We start from the raw sequence: 26,428 nt of genomic DNA, 5'->3' as shown, positions 1-26,428 counted from the left end.
TGATTATCATTCACTTTGGACTCAAGCATATGATTCAAGCAGCTCATGACCTCCGGTCTTAGAGCAAGTATCCTCTGGTTACACAAAGAACAGCCGTTTCAAGGTGAACTAAAGTGAGAAGGCGAACCATCGCTCCCCAGGGTTTTAGGACACGCCACGCCCTCAAGTAGGAAACCCTCAATGAAAACAAAAAAAGCCTTGGAAGAGGATGAGGGAGCAACAAAGCAGCGAGAGCCGATGGATTGCCGGCTGAGCTATTCAAAAACGGCGGTAAAGAACTGATAAGGAACATGCATCAGCTTCTTCGTTGAATATGGTCGAACGAAACCATGCTCAAAAATTACAATTTAGGTGTGCTCTGTCCAATCCACAAAAAGGGAGACCTACGCCAATTGCGGTGGGATGAGCCTCCTCAACGTCACATATATATAAGGTTTCATCGAGGGAATGTGTGAAATATGTTAAAAAACAAAACTGCTGAGATACGATCTGTTAATAAGAATGTGTCCGCATGATCTGTTGATAACTGAATTATGTCAAGAAACTGGTGCTTTAGGTCAGATTAGACAACTACTTGGATGTAAGTTAAGCTTAGTACGCAGCTCTCAAGAAACGTAAAAACTTCATATAAAAAAACGCTTAAGAAACGGTCCAGAAACGTTCCTGCGATAAAGTTACTTGTGCTAGTACGCAGCTCTTAAGAAAGCTAGTACTAATTTTTAATACTTTGTTTCAATAAAATGTGAATATGGCAAACCTGGTTTTGCGAAGAAACATCAAATCAACAATTGTTTCTTGCAGGAAATTCGAAGTAATCGTCAAATTCATCCTAAATTAGTTGAAATCATTATTATAAAGTATGTTCCATTTTGAAATGTTGTATAAAACCAACCAATCGTCAACAACATTCCTTAAATCTCAATGAAAATATTTGTGTTACCATACACATACATACATACATACATACGCACAAAGTTTGTTTACTTTGTTTATTCTCTCTTGCTCTTCTAATGTGGATCATTCACGATGCGTAACCAGCTGTCAAAATTACTTCAGAAATAATGTATTTTTGTTCTTGAGCAATTACTTGAGAGCTGCGTACCAACCTTTAATGATATTCGGTGATAAAACAGCTACGACGACGGTTGAGTTAGTAACCAATATTCGATTCGAGAGACTCCATCACCAAGTTCTGGCAATCACTTAGGTGGATGAATGTCTAGCTACAATCCACATCAAAGCGAAGTTCTTCAACAGAGCTGCCCTCTTCAGGATATCAAAATCGTGCTGGGCGACTTTTACGCCGGGGTGGGCAAAGAAGGTATCTTAGGCACAGCGGTCAGTAAATTCAACCTCCACGATGAAACATTCCAAGATGAGTTGAAACAGATCGACTTCGCCAGGGTCCAAAATATGGTTATCTATAGTACTAGAAGTGTTCACCAAACTACCTGCCTGCCTCCGAATCGAAAAGCCACCAACCACATCGATCATGTTTTGATAGACGGAAGACATGTCTCTGGTGTTTTAGATGTGCGTACATACACGTGCGGGATGGGATAGATATCGAAAGCTGAAGAGGGAAGCCAGACGGATTTATAGAAAAAACAGGAGGCCGAAATGCTTGAGTACGAAGAGCTTGAGAAGCTGGCCGACAGGGGTAATCCTCAAAAATTCTACGAAAAGATGCGGTGACGAACCCCCAAAGTTCATCTAGTGACTGATGCCCAGAACATACTGAAAATATGGATAGAACACTTCTCCACCCTGCTGAATGACAGTGAAAGCTTAACACCAGAAGATGGTACACTTTCATTAATTTTCGATAATTTTATTCTGAATGTACCTTGTATTTACTACCTTTTTATTTTAAACCAAACAATTTTAATCATCATTTAAAAAAAATATTGAAAACAAAAAATACTGAAAATAAATCACAATACTGCGGTTTTTAATCCATATTGAGCCAATAATTTTCAGCTATCTCTTAATACGTAAAGCGCAAATTAGCAATCATGTGGCAAGATTTTTCAAATGGATAAATGCATTAATACGCAATTTGCAGCAAATTCCAGTGGTGAGCATTGAAATTTGCAGTTTTTATGCCAATCTAGTTAACGGCGGAATAAGTAGCCTAAAACCGTTATTGACAATATGGCAAACCATTTAGATTAGCGCCGCAAAGGCAGACAAAAAGAAATTAATAAAAATTTATATAGGTACGGTGGGACAAATTGATTCTTAATGCGTTAAAAAAAGAAATAATGGAATTTGGAGAACAGAGGTTTTTGAAAAGTCAAAATAATGATTATTTTCCTCACTGTGGTAAGCGATATTCCCTGATACAATTTTGAGAACCAATTAAGTCTCTTGTTGTTAGCATGGTTGTCATTCCATGCAGAGAACAGTTCTGAAACTGCAGAAGCTGAGAAGAACCGCACAACACCGAAGCAGTGAAGCTAGAGCTGCGAACCGCGAGTTAATGACGTGAGCCAATAAACTAAAAGATGTAACGACTAGCAGCGATCCCATGGGTCTTTCCCGAAAGCTAGAAATGACAGCGTAAAAACTTTCGTACGTAGGCGTACTGTTTCACAAGTCCATTTTGGTAAAATAATACTAATTTTGCTCCACAGTGCAACGTGTGTTTTATCCTAAACACGTTAATAGCAGATATTTTGCCCTTCTTTAAATGTAATTTAATCTATACAAATTAAAAGCTTTAGAAAAACAACGAAAATTTGCGCGAAATGTAATTCACAGCAACCGAATTGGTTAACCGCAGCGATATTGTCGATTGGCTTTCGGCAACGAATACTGCCAACCGCCCGCTGGTGCATCAAATGCAGCTGTGTCAAGTGCGCTGTGAGTGTTTGCAGATTGGCGGTTGGAAAAATAAAGCTTTTGTAAGAGTTATTTGTAATTAAATTTTAGTTGGAATTATTGAAAATAGCTGCGGGAATTTAATGAAATTTTCATATTTTTCGAATACTGATTAATAACATTTGTTTATACCCTGCTGGTAGGCGCGTTACAGCACGAAGCTAGTCGCTCAGTTATTGGTTTATAGATTCACAACTTTGACTACGTTCATTTCTTTCTAAGGAGCTGCTTATTTGTCGAAACCAGTAATATCGGATCACTATAGCATATAGCTGTCATACAAACGGAATGTTCGAAATCAAGTGCTTGTATGGAAAACTTATTTATCTGAAGAGATATTTGGACAAAATTTGGCAGGGGTTATTGAATTAAGCAATACTACAATTTGTGAAGAAACTGTTGAGATCAGAGCACTATAGCGTATAGCTGCCATACAAACTGAATGTTCGGAATCAAGTGCTTGTATGGAAAACTTTTTTATCTAAAGAAAAACTTTGACAAAATTAGACATAAAGCATTATCTTAGGCAATGATATAATCTGTGAAGAGAGAGTTCAGATCGGATCATTGTAGCATATAGCTGCCATACAAACTGAACAATCAAATACATGTCCTTGTACGGAAAACTTTTTTCTCTGTAGAGATATCTTGACAAAATTAGGCATGGATTATTGTCTTAAGCAATGATATAATCTGTGAAGAAAAATTTCAGATCGGATCACTATATCATATAGCTGCCATACAAACTGACCGATCAAACACATGTCCTTGTACGGGAAAATTTTGCATTTGAAGAGATATCGTCACGAAATTTGGCGTAAATTATTGCTTAAAGCCATATTATAATCTCCAAAGAAATTGTTCAGATCGGACCACTATAGCATATAGCTGCCGTACAAACTGATCGAACAAAATCAAGCTACACACCTTTTCATACGCTTTCCTGCCACAAAAATGCATCCTGAGAAGGGTATTAAGGCTTTACTGCAAGCGAAGTGCACATTTTGTCTTTTTTTCAGTTTTTTACAAACAAATTGTGATAAATGTATCTTTTTTTTCAATTTCAATGGCATTTTATGTGCATAGCACAAATTTTATGTTGAAAATTGCTTTTAAATGTGCGGATGACATATTTTTTGTTTAGCTGTACGTTCAATTGGCCGACCGCCCACAAATATACATAACTCATTTCACACAAGCAAACATATACACAAACACACACACACTAACTCACCTTCGGTGCACTCGCAATGCGAATCCAAGTACGTTATCACCGGCGCGGTGGCGTGGCGTGCGCCCAGCAGACGCGCTCGTATCAGACCCTCGCGGCTGGGGGCGCGCAATATCTTCACCTTCGGATAGGCGCTGAAGTAGTCTTCCAGCTGTTGCTTGGTGTGTGCTGCAACAGAAATAACAGATAAATGGCATATTAAAAGTCGCCAGCAGAAAATGCCAAAGAAAGAAGCTAAAAAGCATGCATAATTAAATTGCAAATTGCTTGGTGAGCCTGCACGGCCCGCTTGGCGGCGTGCGCGCACACAAAACGTTGCATTTAAATGCTAGACATGCGCGCATGCGCCGCACAGCATATTATCAGCAGTTTAAAAAATAATTATAAAGTGCATATGCGCATGCGTATACACATAAATGCATGTTGCATGGCAATAACTATGTATGTGTGTGCAACTTGTGGCAACTTACGCATATCGGAGAAATCGTCGACCAGTATAATTTCGTTGATCAAATGCGGCGGCGAGCGATCCAACACGGAGTGCACTGTACGCAACAGCACCGACCACGCCTCATTGTGGAAGCAGATGATGACATCGGTGGCGGGCAGATTTTCCAAATAGCGATTTGGCTCCTTGCACCTGTGCGAATGGGAAAATATTTTTTAGTTACTTATAAATATTAAAATAAAGTTGTAGTTGTTTTTGCTATTCATGCTATCAAGTGCGTGGCACTTTTAGTGGCATTGAGGCATGTCGTACAGCAGGAAGTTGGCACCTTGGTCGTACAGTAATGACGCGTTGGAACAAATGTTCGCACCGAAAGCGTGACTTTTATGTAAATTGAGTTTGCAACACTGAGAGAATTAATTACATAGTTGAGACATATTGAGAGCGACAGCGAAGCAGAGTGTATTTGCAGTGTGGTCTAGAGTTCTTAAGGTTGCTTTTGTGTTAGGATCCCTTTTAATACCCTCACGTTAGTCCAATATAACGAAGTAAGGCATGATTTTAATGGTAATGGTCACACGTCTTGGACACAATGAGATCAATATGAAACCTATGTTTTGGCGATATTTTAACACAAAAGAGACAATGAATTTGCTATGCTTGAACTATAAAAAGTTCAGTCCTTAGATTAGTAGCTTGATTGGTTTGGAACATTAGAGGCCTTTAATGGTAATTTTTGCCGTACAGAACGCTCAAAAAGGATTATTTGCAGACGAAGAGCTCGACTTACCACAAGAATCTAGAGTGGCCTTTACACAATTGTGACCTTGAATTAAACCTCTTACTTATCCACTATCGAGCCCGATAAATCAAATACATGTTCAGCCTGCAATGAGTCTCCGCCTGACCCTAACCACCTTTTAGCGTGCTCACCCATCTAAAGTCATTCTCTCTATGGTCCGACTGTATGTTTTTTGGGCCTACCCTTAAATGATTTCGTAGATAGCAAAACCGAACCTTATTAGCCAAGTGGGAATTAGATAATCACATTAGCAACTATGGAAGGCCTAAATTCGGGTGTAACCAATAAGTCAAGTCGGGTTCTCAGCTCCTATAAAGCCATCTCATACCATCTCGAAAATCAAATTTAGTGTCTCTGATGTATTTAGTTATTGATTTTTCGCAAGGATGGGGTCATGTGTGTGTAAATGAGGAAAGTTCTCTGATTGCCATTCACTTGGGAGTAGCCAGAAATGGTTCTTTTACATATGGCTGAAGCAGCTCACTAGTTACGGTCTTAGACCAAGTATCTTCTGGGTAGCGGAAAAAATATTCGTTTGAAGACGAGCTAAATTGAGTAGGCGAAACATTCCTTCCCAGGGCTGTGCATTTGGATTGGAACTCATCACATACGCACCCGCCTCTTGGCAGCAATAAACTCACGTCAACAAGCACAAGGAAGGTTAGACCACACATGGCATTGTGTGGAATACTGTTAGTATTACTACCTCCAATTTAACGAACAATTTTTAGAAATGTATTTTTGCTTACCATGCATCTCGTGGATCTGGCAATGTTCGATGCACAGATATCATATCGGATACATATTGATTAAATGCATTATTCGTCCAGCCATCATCGACGGCCTTCTTCATTTCCACAGTCATATTGGTAGGTAAAACAACGGGTTTACCCATTTCACCGGGCGCATCCTTCGGCGGAGATGGCGGTACGAGTACGCCTTTGTCTGAAAAAAAAAACAAAAAAATAACAAATTTAATATAATATCAAGAAGAAAACGCAATAAAAAATACCAATAAATAAATATTGTTTGCAAATAGGCAAGCGTAGTATTTTTACTGGGGTCAAGCACCTGCATTTATGGGGCTGGTAGAATAAGAAATGATTAACGACTTTCAATTTTCATTGTCTTGCTGAACTTAGCTATTCTTCAGCCATACTTTAGAGATATGATACTTGACAGATTATACCTTGATACTTCCAAATATCTCTAGCCTAAAAAAGATGTAGCCTACAATTAGGAGCATTTTTTCCTTAGCAAAGTCACCAACCTCAAACTATTTATTTTCAACTTCTTATTACTTGTTTTTTTATTGATATGAATATATGATATACTGGTTTATAGGTTTAATAACACGTAAGAGGATAATATAGAGTTATGAACTATAATAAAAATGAAAGCGATGAAATAGAGGCCTACATTCAGGCGAAAAATTTGTTTAGCAAAGTCACATACCAGCAAAATTCTTACATTTTTTAGTCAACTAATCAAAAAACGAATGTCAAACGTAAAGTACCTGCTGAGAAAGTATTATCCCTATAGTATATTCGAGATGTTGCACCAAAGAAATAGGAGGCCAAAATATGCACTTAGAAGAAGACCCAGGCAAAATTGATTGATGCCGCAGCATCGAGATGACGCATTGAACGTGATACCAGTGAATGCAAGAAGGGACCCTGGTGCTAAAAAGTAATGCGATTCTACACAACCGCACACAAGTGCACACTTGGCGAGCGTGAGCAAATCCCTCACGGCAGCATTTATCCCGCAAACAACAAAAAAACATGTACGAGCTCAGCAGAAGCAGCAAACTTGAAGGATCAAAAGCAAGAAAGGATGTAGAAACACTGTTGCATGTAATGCATTTGCTTGGACCAAGCGAGAGAAGACATATCTAAATATACATCTACATAAATCGATTTTCGCACAATCCACTACCAGCACAAATAAATATGTTTAGCGGTATGTGTGGGGCTGCCGGCGTGTGTGTGCCGCTGCAAGGATGCAAATATTGCCAATGGCAAGCGTTGAGCAGCGCAAATATCAATACAATTTCAATCCATTTAGAAGAACAACAGTACAAAACACAAATGGAAACACGAATGCACACATGCAGCCACGCAAACATAGATGAGATACTCGTGCGTGAAGGAGCCAAGCGGGAATTGAACATGTCTGCCATTGACGGCGGAACATGGCAGGATATTTGAAAGGTTATTTCAAAGTTTTCGCAATGCATTCAAGCAAAGTGATGGCGGCGGGGAAACTGAGAGGAGCGTGCAAATTGTATGAATGTGCCGCAGAGAAAAGTAAAAGTTGCGAAAGTGTTTCAAAAGGGAATTAGAATAATGGAAAGTGAAAACTTTCAATAAATTAAAGTAAGATATGAAAGACGGTTTTTTGTTGGAGCAAAGTCTTTGGGTGCATTATATTATATATATTACATAATATATATATATAAAGCTACAAAATTGAAATTTTAATATGCAAATTGAAATATAATAATTTGAAAATGGACAGCGCCACCAAACGGATAGAATATTTTCTTCGCAAATTTAATAGACAAGCCGGCTAGTATTAAGTAGAGGGATCTTAGTCATATTTTTGGTATATTCGTTACTCTATTCGTCCCATGGCAAGCGGCCGAAAATGCTGTACTCGCTAAGAAGCTCGAAGAGCAAGGAGCGGCTCTTATCGGTATCTTCGGTGTACTGTGGACTACACCAACAATACACTGAAATGCTTTTTCCTTCAACTACTTTTTAGACAACTTGCAGCACAGCAATGCAGAGACTACTCGTGGCGATTTTTTTCTACTCACATTTCGACTAGGGATAAGTAGATGGGACAGAGATGCTGGAGAAGAAGCGCACACAGAGAGTTTTTTTTCCTGCATGACTCAAAGCTAGAAGCGAAGGCTGAAAGGGAAGTTTTCTAAAACGAGTTTTCCCTCAATATTAACTTTAGATAGCCGGACCATTGGAGTGTTTTTCAGCCAAAAGTGTATGCGGTAGACGTACTGCTTCGAAGTGCAGCCTCTTTCAGAGAGATGAGCATTCAATCCGACTAGTGCAGGCGCCAAAGGAACTTGAGTATGCAAAATATGAGGACCGGCAACTATACTCAAATTTTTTTACCTGAGATCCCAAACAACAAAAAAACTCATGTTGCCGGCAGCTGTGCTGGTCCATTTCCCTTTGCCCCACCCACCTCTCTTCACTATGCGCATCGATGTGTCATAGCAGCCCTTGTAATAGTCAGCAGCAACTAATTGTTAGTGCTTAACTGTTCATATTGTTGTATCTAAGCAAAATTATTGATTTTTTCTTTTATTCAATTGTTCTATTAGTGTTATAGTTAAACAAAAACGTGGACAATGTCGCTAGAAATGATAAATGTAAAGAATAAAAATAAATAGATTTCAGCATGTCATTTGGCTGCTGAATCCCTTGGCGAAAACATTTGTCGTATTTTGCCAGCATTACACTCTCTAACTGGTTGCGATTCGACTAGCAGATTAGCTTCAAAAAAAAGGTCTAAAAGCTGCATCGTTAGATTTTGTACAAAAAGCACTAAGGCATTTAGGGAATCCATACCTAAGTGTCGAACAGTTAACAGAAGTAGAAACTATTTGCACCTATCTTTTCTCCAAAAAAAAATTAACTGCTGATCAACTTCGGTATAAATTAATTTCCCAAAATATCGGCTTCGGATTAAATTTATCAAGAGTAATTTGTACATCAGATGCTCTACATTTACATTTGTTAAGAGCGTCAGCACAAACATATGTATGGATAAATGCTGATCAAACACTACTAGAGCCTATTGATTACACTGTATTAGGCTATGAAAAAAGATATGATAAATTTTACCCACGGAAACTGACGAAACCACCATTGCCCGAATTGTTAATTCAGCCTTGTAAATGCACATCGAAATGTCTAACACAGGCTTGTTCTTGCAAAAAATCACAACATAGCTGTATTTTGTTATGCAAATGCATTAATAATGACTGTCAAAACAAAAAAGATTGTTAATTAACTTTTTTTAAATTTATGTAAAAATTTGATTTTTTGTAATAAATTTTTTTTCCAACAATTCTTCTTCTTGAATTTTTAATTTTTTTCTTTTTTTATTCCTATTGAGTAGATATAAGTATCTTTAATCATAAAAAACAATTGGATATATTCAATAAAAAAACAATTAAAATTGTAAAGCATTTGTTCCGTCCAATTTATCGGGGATGGAGTAAAAAAAAAATTGGACCAATAATTCTCCCGGCAACATTCAGAATCATAATCTGCAAGCTTTTCTTTGTTCAAAACTATTTATAGAGTGCGGTCCTCATATTTTGCACACTCAACTCCACTCAGCTCCCGGTCTAGACAGCAGAACGTCAATACTAGCGAGGAGCTCGCTAACTGTGCACTCAAAGATATCTGTCCTCACTTGAAATAGCATCAAGCTTTTTTAGAGATCATAGATCATAGTCATAGCGGAGTCTTTGGTAACTACAAAGCCGATGAGCAAGCCAAAGGAGGCATTTTTTCCCCGTTCACATCGAAATGTGATTGAGTTGGATCTCCATGGCCATCTTATATTCTAGCACTCCAAAAATGGGTCTCGAGTGCACTTAACAGGCGCTATTTGACGAACCGTTCTTGTGCGACCGCAAGATTCTTTTGGCCTAGAGTAGAAAGCAGGAGATCTTCTGAAATACTGGCAAAGTTCATCTTGCCGCAATCGTAGGGAATCTTACTTAACGTTACTAAATAGGCTCAAAATCTTGCCGAGCGCAAGTTGTCAAAGTTATATGGAGGAAGGTGAGGTGAAAAATTCAGGCACTTCCTGCAGTATTTTCCAGCTTTTGCCAGACTGAGTTTGAAACATCTCGGCGGTCTTATCTTCGACGAATCAGAAGATGTAGCAACAAATTTGTGATAGGTTGGAAGTGTTTTGTCGAATTATGAGAGTTTTATGAGCTTTTATATAAAGGGTTTGTCCGGAAAGTAATAGGACTGATTTTTTTCCGCCGCAACGGTGCTTCGGTAGAAGGCGTTCCAAGATAATAAGCGAGCGGCGGGTCAGTTGTCTACGAGCACCTGGAGAATATGAGTATCCAACGGACCGGTATTCTAAGGAGTTCAAGTGAGATACCTGTTGGGATTGACCTCTTAATCTAACCTAACCTAACTACCCCATTGAGCTTTAAATATTGTTAGAACTTAAATGTATTCTGATAAAGATGCTGGAGGAAAATACACAGTCATGTTATAAGTAATCACGAAGCAAGTCTAACAACGGCTTCCGGTCAGCTGCGTATTATCAAAAACGATAACCGGATACTATATACTTCCAAAACTATGGAGAGTTAATGTTACACACATTTTCTTAAAGCCTTTACATAAGAAAGCCACAAAAAGACATCGAATATAAAAGATTTCCAACACTTTTCAACCAGCAATACTGCGGAAAATAGCGCAGCAAGTAAGGAAAACTGAAAAATTGCCAAATTGCCAAACTGCTAATACTTTTTATCCCATTTGCTTGTAAGCACATTCAATACAATTTGTTGACTGCACACACAAGAAAGGAAGAAAAGCAACAAAAAATGGCGTTCGCACATTTTTGCATACATTGACATTGCGGAGGCTTGTGTGATGAATGCTTATTTGCTTTAAAATTTTTTTTGTGTTTTTTTTCTTTAGTTTCATTTTTTAATAAGACTTTCATGAATACACGCCTATTTGTCATTGTCAAGTCGGCAGTGGTCTCTTTACTAGGATAAAGCAAACGAAGGACGAGCTCATAGCCACAAAATGGCATTGCGGTAGTATGAAAGCAATAAAAGCACATACATACATATGTATTAGGTTGCATTTTGACTTTTCAATTTTGGCTTCGTTGTCATTTTTTGTCTTTCACTTTTTCGCTCTCGCTTTCGTTCAAACATTTTCTTCACACAATATAACCTTTGCACGTTCATTTTTCGTTTCAGACTTTGGCGACTTGTGTTGATCAATTATTGCTATTTTTTGCAGCTTTACTTTACATGCTCTCATCCATCATCTTTTTTTTACTTTTGCTTTGCAATTTTCGCCCCCAATTTTTCCGTCTTTTAGGAATATTTTTTTTATTATTATTTTTTTTAAATAAATTTTATAAAACTGATGCATATCGAAGGCATATACGAAGAGCTTCCACAATCATATATGTAGGTATATATGCTCAGTTGTTCCGTTGGTGGCGCAGATATATTTCTTCTGGTCTGTGGGCCGCTATGGCACTTAATTGCATATTTATAGCATACTCTTAGGCGTCCCTAGGATAGCACAGCAGCTTGGTCGTTCGCTGAGTGATTTTTCCCCCACATTTGATGTAATGCAAATAGGTTTTGTTATTTATGACATTGACATGCAACATGCACCATTATTCTATATATGTATGAGAGGTATATTTATACAAATGTGATTTAGTATTTGTGTGTGTAAACGGGGAGGAAATTATTTTATAATGGGACAGCATAATAATTATTAAAAAAAAAAAAATTTTAATTTTAAAAAATGTCATATTGATGAATTAATATTTTAAAGACATAATAAAAACATAAAAAGTCCAATTCGGTTGCATCGAGACTGTTCGGAGCAGCTCCTTTCACTATGGAACTACCAATAATGAGTAGTATTAATCTTAAGTTATTATTTATACTTAAATTAACTAAATTAATACGCACACGTATATTCCGCCAACTGTGGTGAGAAAACATTGTAAATATTAAATACTTTATATTAATTGTTATCTGGTCACTCTAATTGTGCATATCCACCACACATTACTCGTTATTCTAATTCCTCATTTCCCTTTATCCTTTAATATGTTTATACATACATACATGTTAGAACAATTAAGCTTAGCTTTGCCTAAGCCTAGCATCTTAGTTATCAGTTCGCTTTTTACATTCGATACCGGCACACGCATTATTTTCTTGTTCGGTTCTTATACTCGCTACCTGCAGACAGGCAGGCATTTCACCTAATAAACCACCAGCCACGTAACTTTCTACTTGTTGTATTATATATATTTATATTAATAAATATTTTGTAAATATATATCGTCGTTGTTTTATATCGCGATTCGAAGCTATCAAAAAAGCTTGGTAGCTCAACATTTTGGTGACCCCGACGTGATCGCTGTGTGTGTTTATTGGTGATATAGTTATACTTAACATTAACTATCAAACTATTAGTTCGTGCGCCACCGTGCTAGTGTAACATTAGTGTGGACATATTTTGCAGTGAACAATAGATAAATCAAACTCGTGGTTTAAAACCTATTTGATTTGTGGCAAAATAGTGGCGTGATTTCTAGAAAGCGCTACTACGGTAAATTTGGATATTTAAGCGAAAACATTTCTAACGTAACTTAATACCGTAAGCACCGTTTATCGGGTGCCGCTAATTTCTTCAACGGTTCGGTACGGTTATCCGCTATACATTACCGCGCTGATCACCTAACCTTGTTTAATTTTTAATTGGCTAAATTTTTTGGATATGTCGTTAAACCAATCAATCGGTGGTACTCCAGCTGGAGACATTCCTGCCAATGCGAGTCCCATAAGTCAGCATTCACCAATGGGCAGGGTGACATTTTTGAAGTTGAAGACACAGGCCATGTATAAGCGCCTTGAATGCATAAGTGCTGATATGGACTCGGAGCGGTTGCAAAGCATGGACGAGTATGCTTTAGCGGCAATAATTGATTCAGTTAACGAACTGAAATCGAATTTCTTGGCTGCACACACAAGCTTGGAAGAGCATGACTTTGAATCTATTGGAAGTGATTTACTTACACAATTTGATACGAATTTGGTTCAGTTGAAAGCTACCCTACAACGTGAAATTGGAAAGCGTAGCGCTTCTCAACATTGTTCCACATTCAAGATGAACAGCAATGAATTCCAGCCTATTATTGTGAATACTAATCGTTCTCGTTTGCCTCAATTAACGTTGCCTAAATTCAGTGGATCTTATATAGAGTGGACAAATTTCTATTCGATGTTCTCATCAGTCATCGATAAGGACAGCGACCTAAGCGATGTGGACAAATTGCAACATTTGCGTTCCTGCTTGAGTGGTGCTGCTCTTGACACCATACGATCGTTGGAAATAAATGAGGCTAATTATAAAATCGCATTAGATCTTCTCATTAAACGATTTGATAATAAACGTCTTATTTTTCAGGCACATATCAGGGAGATTTTCGGGATGGACAAAGCAGATGGTACTGTCAGCAAGCTGCGAGCGTTGTCGGACAAGGTCAATTCGCATATATGTGCGTTGCAGTCACTTGGCTCCAAAGAGCAAATAGCGGACTGCATAGTGGTACAGTTTTTAACGCAAAAGTTGGACAAAGTAACTCAAGCAAAATGGGAAGAAAGTTGGTCAATAAACGAGTTACCATCGTGGGAATCATTAGCTGCATTTTTAGAACATCGATGTCGTACCCTCGAGAACGTAGAGCATGCATTACAAACACAAGCTGAAACATTTGGTAAAACCGGAAAAACCGTGAGTACACATCAAAGAAAATCCTTTGTTGCTTCAAATAGCTTACTGGGTGTTTGTGTATTTTGTGGAAATGCTGAACATTTGATTTATAATTGCCAACGGTTTTTAAATCTTTCGCCTAATATTCGTCAGAAAGAAGTTAAGAAACTTTTACTATGTTTAAACTGTTTAAAGAAAGGCCATCAGATGCGAGACTGCAAATCTAGTAATTGTCGAAAATGTCATTCAAAGCATCACACGCTTTTACATTTTAATCGGTTACCATCAGTTAATAGTAACGATTTACCATTAGTATCGAACTCTGTCCAAGCTAATGCCATGACTGCAACGCTGCCAACGCAGCCTGACATCTCTGCTTCCCGATCTCCATCTGATGTTGTGCTTTTAGCAACAGCAATCGTTTTAGTAAAGAATCGTTCCGGAACTTTCGTACCTTGTCGCTCACTTTTGGACTCTGGCTCACAGATTCACTTCGTCACAAGTCGCTTCGCAAACCAACTTCAACTGCCTAAATCTAAATCCTTCGCTTCGGTTTCTGGAATTGGAGATGCCAATTTTCCAACAGACGGATGCTCAGTTAATCTCGTACTAAAGTCGCGGACTTCAGATTATTCAACAAACATTACTGCTCTTGTCGCTCAAACGATTACTGATAATCAACCGGGAACTTCAGTCATGACCGATGATTGGAATGTTCCTTCGAATATCCAACTAGCCGATCCTGCTTTCAACATACCACAACGCATCGACATGCTCATCGGAGCAGGACTCTTCTTCAAACTCATTTGTATGGGGAAGATAAAATTGATACCTGGCTTACCCATTCTTCAAAAAACTCGACTGGGATGGGTTTTATCTGGTGGTTGGCAGCAAACTCCTCAACTATCGACATTTATTGTAAGCCAGAGATCTTCTAGTGGAATTGATAACGATATCCAGTTAGACAAATTAGTTCGCCGTTTTTGGGAAATCGAACATATTCATGAACCAATTACCAAAACTTCTAAAGAAGACCTCGAGTGTGAGGAACATTTCAAAAATAATTATTCACGCTTACCTTCGGGCGAGTATTCGGTTCGCTTACCCATTAAGTGCAGCTTAGATTCACTTGGAGATTCATATTTAGCTGCTAGACGCAGATTTGAGAATATTGAACGCAAATTTAGTAGAAATCCTAATTTGAAGGCGAAATATAGTTCATTCATGAAGGAATATCAGCAGCTTGGTCATATGTCGTTAGTTTCTGAAAGAATGATTTTCAATTGCAAGTACTTTCTACCTCATCATTGTGTTATCAAGGATGATAGTACGTCGACGAAGTTGCGAGTTGTTTTTGACGGTTCTGCGGCTACAACTTCAGGGTTATCACTAAATGACATACTCATGACTGGTCCTACCATTCAACCCAAACTTTTCAACATTCTCGTTCGTTTTCGTACCTTTCCAATTGCACTCACTGGGGACATTTGCAAGATGTATCGATGTGTTCGCGTGACACCTCCAGACAATATGCTTCAATGCATACTATGGCGAGATTCCCCAGAAGAAAAATTACGTATATACAAGTTAGACACGGTCACATACGGCACCAAGCCTGCTGCGTTCTTGGCTATACGAACTATGCATCAGCTAGCATTAGATGAATCCTCATCTTATCCACTTGGTTCAGAAATCGTTCTTCGCGATTTCTATGTAGATGATCTTATCTCTGGAGGAAGTTCAGTAGAGGAAGTACAACAAATCAGGCAACAAACTACAAACCTACTTTCTAAAGGTCGTTTTCAGTTAAGAAAGTGGTGCTCTAACAACTCAGATGTTCTCAGCGAAATTCCTGTTGCTGATAGAGAAAGTTTTCTTAGTTTCGATGAATCCAGCGATATTGTCAAAACTCTCGGACTTGTTTGGAATCCATTGAAGGACGTCTTTTTGTTTAAATATAAACCTCAGCAAACATCGGAAAAATGTTCCAAGCGTTCCGTATTGTCTACCATAGCACGTTTCTACGACCCATTAGGTCTGATTGGTCCTACACTTACGAGAGCTAAAATACTATTGCAAAGGATGTGGAGAGACAAGCTTGATTGGGATGAAAGCTTACCACTTTCCATATGCACAGCATGGTTAGCATTTTGTAACGATTTTATTGATCTTCAACACACTTCATTTCCGCGCTATGTTCTTCAGCCTGGCGCTACTGTTCAAATACATGCATTTTGTGATGCCAGCCTGGAAGCATACGGCGCTTGTGTTTACGTTCGCTCAGTTAAGGATAATGACATTAAAGTCCACTTGTTGTGCTCCAAGGCTCGTGTCGCTCCTCTTAGAACGCTGACGGTGCCAAATTAGAGCTTTGCGCGGCCGCCTTACTGGCGCAATTATTATCTGAATTAAGGTAAATTAATATATTTGATTGCTCTTATAATTGCTGGTCGGTATAGTCAGTGGTTCTCTCATGGCTGCGAGAGGAACCCTCAAAGTTCAACGTATTTGTTGCCAATCGAATTTGCGCTATACAGCAATTAACTGAAGGCATGCAGTGGCGTTACGTTCCCACCTCCATGAATCCTGCTGACATCCTATCAAAGGGCGCTACACCAAAGGAGCTTCTAAGGTCAAGGCTTTGGACGTATGGTCCACAATTTTTGGAAAACGTCGAATCCTCGTGGCCACAACCATGCGCATCTCACATATCTCTACCAGAAACTCGTCAAAAGGTTTTGCACATCTTATCTGATAGACCTGACATAACCTTTTCGTTCAAATATATCAACTCGTTCGGAACAATGCAGCGTATCTTTGGCTATATATACAAATTTATAAAATCGAAAGGATCACAGCTCACAACTACAGATATCCATCGTGGGACTCAATTGCTCATACGCCTAGTCCAAAGAGCGCAATTGTGGTCAGAGATCGTCGCCCTGAAGAAGAACAACTTTGTACACACATCAAGTAAAATCGCTTCGTTATCGCCATTTTTGGATGAATTTGGAATTATACGAGTTGGAGGTCGTTTAAAGAACTCAACATTAGACTTTGAAGCACGTCATCCAATGATTTTACCAAAAGATCACCCACTGACGTCGTCAATAATCACTCATTTTCATCGAAAGTATCACCATGCAGGTCCTCAGTCTCTACTTGCCTCCATTCGTATGCAATTTTGGCCTATAGGTGGCAGAAAAACTATTGCGAGTGTTCTACGAAAATGTATTATATGTTGCAGATCGAAACCACGCCTCGTCGAGCACATCATGGCTGACTTGCCTAAGGAACGCATCCACGCATCTCGGCCCTTTATCGTTACAGGCATAGACTACTGTGGACCATTTTATTTCAAACCGGAAACGCGTAAGAAAGCACCTCAAAAATGCTATGTTAGCGTATTCATTTGCTTCGCCACAAAAGCCGTGTGGATGGAACTGGTGAAAGATCTTTCAACAGGCTCTTTTCTTGATGCACTTAAGCGCTTTATAGCTACTCGTGGCATACCAAGTTGCATTTGGTCAGACAATGCTACAAATTTTGTTGGCGCCAAGAACGAGCTGAAGGATTTACGCGAGCTATTTCTTAGTGAAAATCATCGCAACCAAGTTCACGCTTACTGCCTTAATAATGGGATAGATTGGCGTTTTATACCTCCTCGATCACCACATTTTGGCGGTCTGTGGGAGGCAGCAGTAAAAATGGCAAAAAAGCACTTCTATCGCTCCGTTGGTTCGTCGCTTCTTGGTTTTGAAGAATTACGCACCTTAGTATTTCAAATCTCAGCAGTAATTAATTCAAGACCTCTTGTACCACTTTCAGAAAATCCAGAAGATCTTGATGTACTGACGCCCGGACATTTTCTCATTGGTGGTCCTCTTATCGCTATTCCTGAGCCGAACCTCACGCATCTAAACTGCAATCGTTTAGACCGCTGGCAGCAGGTTACCTACATACAACAAATATTTTGGAAGCGATGGAGTGAAGAATATCTTACTATTCTACAACAACGAGCAAAGTGGCGTAAACCACACCCAAACATTGCAGTCAATGACATCGTATGCATCAAAGACGAAAATTCAGCACCTCTTAAATGGCCCTTGGGTCGTGTTACAGAAGTTGTCACTGGGACAGACGGGGTTGCAAGAGTAGCCGTTCTTCGTACGTCTACCGGCATGATGCGTCGAGCTATCAATAAACTGTGCGTTTTACCTGTCAAAGATTCTTTTGAAAGTTAGACCTTTCAACGGGTGGAGGATGTTCGGAGCAGCTCCTTTCACTATGGAACTACCAATAATGAGTAGTATTAATCTTAAGTTATTATTTATACTTAAATTAACTAAATTAATACGCACACGTATATTCCGCCAACTGTGGTGAGAAAACATTGTAAATATTAAATACTTTATATTAATTGTTATCTGGTCACTCTAATTGTGCATATCCACCACACATTACTCGTTATTCTAATTCCTCATTTCCCTTTATCCTTTAATATGTTTATACATACATACATGTTAGAACAATTAAGCTTAGCTTTGCCTAAGCCTAGCATCTTAGTTATCAGTTCGCTTTTTACATTCGATACCGGCACACGCATTATTTTCTTGTTCGGTTCTTATACTCGCTACCTGCAGACAGGCAGGCATTTCACCTAATAAACCACCAGCCACGTAACTTTCTACTTGTTGTATTATATATATTTATATTAATAAATATTTTGTAAATATATATCGTCGTTGTTTTATATCGCGATTCGAAGCTATCAAAAAAGCTTGGTAGCTCAACAGAGACTATAAAATCCATTAGATATACAAAAGATTCCATTCAGCAATTTGATTGGTCAGCGAAGTTTGTATGACAGCTATATGCTATAATGATCCAGTCCAAAAAATTTCTTCGGAGATTACAACACTGACTTCGAAAAAAGTTTATGTAAAATTTCGTGACGATATCTCGTTAACCAAAAAAGTTTTCCATACAAGCACTTGATTACGATCGTTCAACTTGTATGTCAGCTATATGCTATAGTTATCCGATATGAATAATTTCTTCAGAGTTTACAGCTTTCTTTTAGCAAATAATCGCAGCAAAATTTCGTGAAGATATCTCGTTAAACAAAAAAGTTTTCCATACAAGTACTTAATTACGATCGTTCAACTTGTATGGCAGCTATATGCTATAGTTATCCGATCTGAACAATTTCTTCACAGATTATACCTTTACCTAATTTAATAATCCTTGCCAAATTTTGTCACGATATCTCTTCAGATAAAAAACTTTTCCATACAAAGATATGTATTTGATCGTTTAGTTTGTATGGCAGCCATATGATATAGTTATCCGATCTGAACAATTTCTTCACAGATTATATCATTACCTAATTTAATTATCCTTGCCAAATTTTGTCAAGATATCTCTTCAGATAAAAAATTTTTTCTTACAAGGACATGTATTTGATCGTTTTGTTTGTATGGCAGCTATATGATATAGTGGTCCGATATCGGCGATTCCAACACGTGAGCAGCTTCTTAGGAAGAAAAGGGCGTATGCAAAATTTCATGTCGATATTTTAAAAACTGCAGGTCTAGGATCTTTACAAAGTTACCCAAAGGATTATTGTCCAAGACAATATCCGAACATATTGCTTAGATTAGATTGCTATAGCATATAGTTCTCATACAAATGGTCGAAACAAAATCAGAGAAAGATAATCACCAAGAAGTATTTGAGTACCAATTTTCGAAATTTCCAAAATGGAAGGAAAAATCGTGACTCCTAAATGTATGCTTCCCAAGTGAAGTAGTTCAAACTCAACTGCGTTTTTTGCTCCAAATTTGGCGCCTAAGCCACATGAAGACAACTTTTAATTCATTTTTTTTTTTCAACAACATAACACGTTCAGCTCCACTACAATAACTTAAACTGCTTTTAAATATTTTTCGTTTAATAAATTTATGCAATCAACTGTAGCCTTTAACACATTGAAACGCTGCTATAGAAATAAAGTGCACATATTTCATTTAAACCCATAAAATTGGGTGCAAACAATGGAAATCATAAAAGTTATGAAATAAATAAAAATATAAACACAAAAAACTGGGAATTGTTAACAAAAGTTATGTGACGATAAAATTGCAACACGAGCAATAAAGAAGGATTAGCTAGCGTCAAGGATTTGGCGCCGGGAAAAAGGATGCCAGAGTGGGCAGCAGATAAGGCGTAAATTCATATTTAATAACAGTTAAATGTGGTTAGAAGTGAGAGAAAAATCATAAAAATATGTTTATGTGGAAGAGAATGAGATTATATTTTGTTGCATATATTTTTGTGTCCATATGTGTGTGAATATGCATGTAAGTACTATGTGTCTATGTATGTGTTGAAAAAAGTGGCTTATTTCGCAGCATAAATCCGCTTAAAAGCTTAAGGGACAATTCATGAATAGTCTGAGCTGCTATTTTATGCGTGTAGTTAATTTTCTATTTTTATTTCACTTTTTATGTGGCGAAAATAATAAGAAGATAATAAGGACAAGTGGAAAGGGGAGAAGCAAACAGTTTATTTTGTGTTTAAGGCATATAATGGGTGTTGTTTGAGATGTGTAGCTTTCAATGATGCAATAAATTTTTCGGAGTTGGTTTTTTTGATAGCCGTTACTTGAATTATACTTGATTTCTTGTGGAGAACCTTTGGTTAAAAGAAAATCATATTGAAGAAACCTTTTGGTGAGCCGATTATCTTGAGTCGTAACCTTCTAGATGTGCAATTTAACATTGCTGGACTATTGTTTGTTGAGTTATATAAATTCGCTTTTTTGGCTTTTTTATTTTGGAGGGGAAATCTTCGAAAGAAAGCGGAGACCAATACGTCTACGTACTAAACCTTAACTTAACTTAACTCCATCTTCATTGCTTGTTATTTGTCCCACGGACGGACGTTAGGCATTACATCGTGAGACGAAGTTTAGCCGTTCAGTTTGTCAGTCCCGTCATTCTGGCCTACTTCTCATTCATTCTCCATACCGTCGACAGAAAAAACAGAAGAGGAAGATGTGCAGCGCGTTTCCTCTACCGCTGTCGTAGAAGGAACAATTTGTCCAGTCGTCATGGCCATATTTGTGAAGATACTCTCTACAACTCCCGTGCCCCTTCAAAAACAGCGTCAAGTAGAAATCTGTTTTTCCATGTTTCCTATCTAACCATGCTTGTACACTTTTAATTAGCCTGTGGGTCCATCTCCCCATTGTAGCTGGATCCGCATCGTGTTTACCAATCATTGAGGCTTGTTTGCCTCTCATCCTTTTGCTCTTCCACCGTTAATCGCCTGCCCAGTCTTGTGGACCTGTCGCATACTCTTTTGAGTTCCACGGCCATTATCTCAGGTGGCCTGAAGTCCGCTATAATTTCAACCGCTTCGTCGGAAACCGTGAGAAAAGCACATGTGACCTTAACGTCACTGAACCGCATTGCAAATTTCGCTTCCCTAGCATATGTCTATTACTGTAGTGGTGCTCTCCATATGGGCGCTGCTTACATCAGAATTGATTGGCTCTCTTTGGCCAATAGTACACGCCTATTTTGGCTTGGTTCGCCAATGCTGGCCATAATTTTCGCTAGAGCGACCGTTGTACGTGCTACTTTGTCAGATACATCTATTGTCTGTCAGTACACCTAGGTACTTCATGGACTTCTGAGTCATGATACTATGGCCGTCGATATTTAGTTTGATGTCTTCGAGCTTTTTCCTACTTGTGATCAGCACAACTTCTGTGTTTTTGCCCAGCGAGTTGAAGATTTGTTTGACCTATTCTTTAATCGTTGCCGCCGCTTGATTGTACAGGTTTCCAAGTTGTCCAAGTTCTTTCGTCACTACAGTTTTGGTAATATCATCCGCGTCTCCGATGATCTGTACCTGCTTCGGCTGTGGGAGATGCAACACCCAGTCACACACAAGTTCCACAACAATGGGCCAAGCACAGAACCTTGTGGAACTCCATCCTTTAAATTCCCTTGTCTACGCAGATAAACTCGAGGCTATTGACGTCTTGAAAGAGACTTGCGGTCAAATGGCTGCAAAAAGTAACCGAAAAATGAGCTACTCAGCTGGAATTTATTCGAGGCGGTTGCCGAAATCACTTTTAAAACATAATGGCAAGTCCTCGTACCTTTAACAAAGCTAAATTCTTGACTTGAACATTAGATTTTATTCGTTTAATTTTCTCTTGAAAATCACATATCTAAAAAAATACCCTTTATAATGCATATGTGTATATATTTTCCTGAACCGACAAAGCGAAAGGCAGTATATACGTAGATATATGTTAGCATAGGTAGTATATATATAATCTGCATATGTAATATATATTAGGGTGAGCCAAAGTAATATCCAACTCAACTCAGCGACTCCGTTGAAAATTAAATAAAAAACTTGTCTTGCAAGGATGTTTTTCCTTTGTATTATGGTGAATTATAATCAATAAATCTTCACTATTAATATTTTTCTTTTTATTTTGGCTCACCCTAATGTGCTCATATATAATGCGTAAATAGAATTTTATTAGGAATTTGCTGCTTGTTGTCAGCCACAATAAGGCGCAACACTCTGCATGCTGTGAAGTACGCAGCCAAACGCATGCAAGCAATAGCAAAAAAAGATGGCACTAAATTGCAAATTCACCAGCATATATGCGGAAAATCGAGAGAAAAAAAAAATTGCATAGAGCAGCGGTAAATTGAATGGTGTAGAAAAGTTGAATAGCGGCAAAATTTGAATGGTAATAAAATATGGAAAGTCAATGAATTTATGATGCACACTCATGCACACACGCATATATACAAATACACAAATATATATAATACATATAATACATATAAACAAATATATACGTATATCAATATACACACATAAATACAACTACTGTTATATAATTTCTGAGCTTATAACTGTAGTGCGCTCACACGCTCATTCAACGAAATTGTGCCGAGGTAATGCTTTAGTTCAGTTAGCAGGCTTGAGTTTAGGTGGGTTGAGCGGAAAAATGCTGAAATGCCAGTTTCGAGTTCATTTGCGTTATTTATGCTTTTGTTTTACGCATTTCTATGGTGTATTGTTCGCTGTTGTTTTTGCCATAGCACAGTTTTGTGCGCTCATAAAAGCATTGTTTGCGAAATATTACGCTCGCCCAACGAATGAAGTGTGTTTTCGGAGCAGTTATCGAATGTGGTTGGAAAGCTTTGCTACGTATTGAAGTATTAATTTTAGGAATGAGGACCCTAGCGGTGCGCCACTTAGTGATTGTTGAGCTGTCGGGAGAATTGGAAATGCTTTTTAGAGTAGAAACTTTGGTTGAAATTTCAAATAATTGCAAGTGGATAACAAATTAATACGAAATTGGCATAAAATTCAATGAAGGGTTTGCACTAGGGGCCAGTAGTGGTAGGAAATGTAATATTGAAATTGAGAACGGGCTCTTGTTGGATTGAAGCACAGAAATGAGATCAGATATGTATTATATATGGTAGACTGTAGCGTTAGTGCTCACCCAACATGTCAATAGCTGGCGCTACTAGCGTTAAACCTATACAATTGTTAGCTAGTCTTAACCTTAAGAAGGGCCGTGTACAAATTTGACAGCTCTCGGATCATTAGTTCGTGAACTATATCATTTTGAGTGAAGTAATTTTTATTATTGTGAAAAAATTGATAAAAAGCAATTTCACGTGTTGTTGACAATATAAGTATTGTTTTTTGAACAAAAACTTGGCTCGATGATGAGTTTTCTGAGGATAGAGTCATGTGTTGAAGTTCACGCAAGTGATAAAAGTTCTCTGATTGCCATTTACTTGGGAGTGGCCAGAAACGATTCTTTAACATATGGCTCAAGCAGTTTACGACTTTTGGTCTTAGACCAAATATACTCTGGATACGCAAGGAACATCCTCAGTTTCCGGACACTGCCCCAGGAAAATCACCCAGCAAAGCTTAGACAAGGTGAAATGAGCACCGAAGATGTTGAACGCAGTGAACGCCCAACAGAAGTTGTTACCGACGAAACCTCAAAAAAGTCCAAAAAACAATATTGGATGACTGTAAAGTGTAGTTGTTCGAGATAGCAAACACTCTAGAGATATCAACCGATCACGAATAGTTGGGTATGAGAAAACTCTGTGCCAAGTGGATGCCGTGCGGGCTCACTTTTGATCAAAAGCAGTCATGGGTTGAAGATTCGGTGCAGTATTTGGAGGTGCTCAAGAGTAATAAGTCCGAAGTTTTAAGTCGATATGTGACAATGGATGAAACATGGCTGCATCAATTTCACTCCGAAGTTGAATAAGCTGTCATCGGGGTGAACTGCACAAGATGAACCCACTCCAAAGCGTGGAAAAATGCAAAAGTCGGCAGTCAAGGTCTGTATTTTTTATTGGCCAGCTTGAATAAAATAAGGACTATCAACAGCCGCTATTGTATTGTTTGAAGTAGGGAATCGCATAAAAAAAGCAAAATTTGAAGAAAAAATGGTACTGTTACCCCAAGCCAATGTATCGTGTTACAAGTCAATGAAAATGAAGGCAAAAATGTATGAATTGGGCTTCGAATTGATCCCTTATCCACAGTATCATTCTCCAGATCTGGCTTTCAGCGATTATTTCCTATTTCCATATCACAAAAGAATGTTCGTTGGGAAGAAATTTTCGTCGAAGAAAGAAGTGATATCCAAAACTGAGGGCTGATTTGAAGCGAAGGATAAATCGTACTACAAAAACTTTATCGAAAAGTTTGAGGATCGCTAAAATCAGTGTAACCCCCTTGCACAGAACCATATTGAATAAAAATAGCGAGTTTTGCCAAAAAATGTGTTCTAATAAGGTAGGCCGAAGACTTTTCAATTGATCTGTTATACAATAGTGGACTGTTTACAGCGTTAGAGCATTTCTACTCTTTCAGAAGTTTTGTCATGAAAGTGGCTGAACTCAACAACCACGTTGAGGTCAAGATAATTATGTATTGAGCAAGTTTTCTGAGATAAGTAATAGTCAAATAAAGTATTTATTTGCAATATAGGGGCGATCCTTCTTTGTCATACCTTGACTCAGTCAGTTGCCCGTTGAAGACTTATTATCGGTAGAAACCACTATCAACTATGATGCCATAGACTGGACAGTATTGCCGTTCCACTATTGGATAGATTATTCATGCATATTTTCAAGAACTTTGCGCTAAATATGCCGCTAGCAAAACTGTTGAAATTTTCTTTTACTCTCGCTATATTAATAAATATACGCGGGTTTCTGTGACTACCTAACAGATTGCTTAACAGCAATCCAATTAAGAAGCGTGCTCTTGACCCATCTCTGTGTTTAGTGAACTGTTGCTGCTGCGCGTTGCAATCAGCGCTCCCAATGCAATTTAGTGCAATCAGTTATCAAGCAATTATCTGCAACGATGATTTTGCTAAATTTGAGATTTTTCTGCCATTTTTTTGCATTCAGCTGTACTTTTTATTTCAGTTAATTTACCACACAGCCATTCATTATGGTTGCCAGTAAAGTGAATAGCATGCGACTGCTAGAAAAAATCGCTGTCTGTACACAAAAACACACACACACACGCATATAGTTAGACTTTCATATATAACGTTTAGTATATTTGGACATTCAATAATTCTTTTTGATATATGACATGACACACACATGCTTATTAGCCCGCAGCGCTGGCGCATGCTTAGAATTATGAATGTGGTTGGAGGCAGAAAATGCGTTTTATTGTTTGCCACATGAGTTGGCGGCAGCAATTGAAGGCGAAAAACGAGTAAAATAGAGCAACAAAAGTATATGGGCTCGTGCTGTTGAAGTGAGGCAGGAAAATTATGTGCGTATTTCCCATAGAATTATGTGAAGCCGCCTTCTACCCCTTATAATGAAATAGATAATGTGTTTATCGTGACTTTAAAGACGAGCAGCATTGCAAGTAGTCCTCAGGCTTAGAGATATATATCTGAATTTTATATGCATATCATTTTCTTCCCAAAAAGTTGCTCAATTATCGGATACATTGAAATCTGAGCACTATAGGGTATACTACAGGTTATACTATAGGTTATACTATAGGATATACTATAGGTTATACTATTGGTTATACTATAGGATATACTATTGGTTATATTATAGGTTATAATATAGGCTATACCTTCCTTACAAATTGATCGATGAAAACCAAGTCCTATATAAAACTGATTTTTTGTTAAAATATCTTCACGAAATAATGCAGGACTTATTATCTAAGGCAACGCTATAATCTCCGAACATAAGTCTCAGAACGGGTCACTAGAGCATATATGTAGTAGCTGTTCAATAACCTTTTAAAATCAAGATGAAGATAATCATAAAAAATCGCTGTTTCTTTTCTAAGTCACGTTAATTTGAATCGAAAGTTCTCATCAGATATTGTCATCGTCCAAGCCTCTGCATTATAAAGCAGGGCGGGGATGATGAGTGACTTATGGTTTTGTT

At 38.1% G+C, this 26,428-nt stretch overlaps 2 protein-coding genes across 5 annotated transcripts in view; one reads left to right on the top strand and one right to left on the bottom strand.

The window, feature by feature from the left end:
• The window catches only part of LOC105226683 (putative polypeptide N-acetylgalactosaminyltransferase 9), a 160,099-nt gene that overhangs the window by 68,832 nt on the left and 64,839 nt on the right, over positions 1-26,428 (bottom strand). For all 3 annotated transcript variants that reach the window (XM_049453730.1, XM_049453732.1, XM_049453731.1), the window contains exons 3-5: positions 6,114-6,309; positions 4,585-4,754; positions 4,118-4,282 (exon numbers count right to left, since the gene is read on the bottom strand). In XM_049453730.1, coding sequence (XP_049309687.1) covers positions 4,118-4,282; positions 4,585-4,754; positions 6,114-6,309 — 531 coding nt within the window. The remainder of the gene's footprint in view (positions 1-4,117; positions 4,283-4,584; positions 4,755-6,113; positions 6,310-26,428) is intronic.
• LOC125777833 (uncharacterized) lies at positions 12,004-18,647 on the top strand. 2 transcript variants are annotated; one of them, XM_049453734.1, is made up of 2 exons: positions 12,004-13,931; positions 17,739-18,647. In XM_049453734.1, exons 1-2 carry the CDS (start codon positions 12,915-12,917, stop codon positions 17,763-17,765), a joined length of 1,044 nt encoding a protein of 347 aa, XP_049309691.1. In that variant the 5' UTR covers positions 12,004-12,914; the 3' UTR covers positions 17,766-18,647. The 2 variants fall into 2 exon arrangements, with proteins under 2 accessions (XP_049309691.1, XP_049309690.1); XM_049453733.1 differs by lacking the exon at positions 12,004-13,931 and adding an exon at positions 16,361-17,648.

This window comes from Bactrocera dorsalis, chromosome 3 (genome assembly GCF_023373825.1).
Source record: "Bactrocera dorsalis isolate Fly_Bdor chromosome 3, ASM2337382v1, whole genome shotgun sequence".
NCBI lineage: Eukaryota > Metazoa > Arthropoda > Insecta > Diptera > Tephritidae > Bactrocera > Bactrocera dorsalis.
Note: the sequence above shows the minus strand (reverse complement) of the source record. Positions and strands in the feature narration are given on the sequence as shown.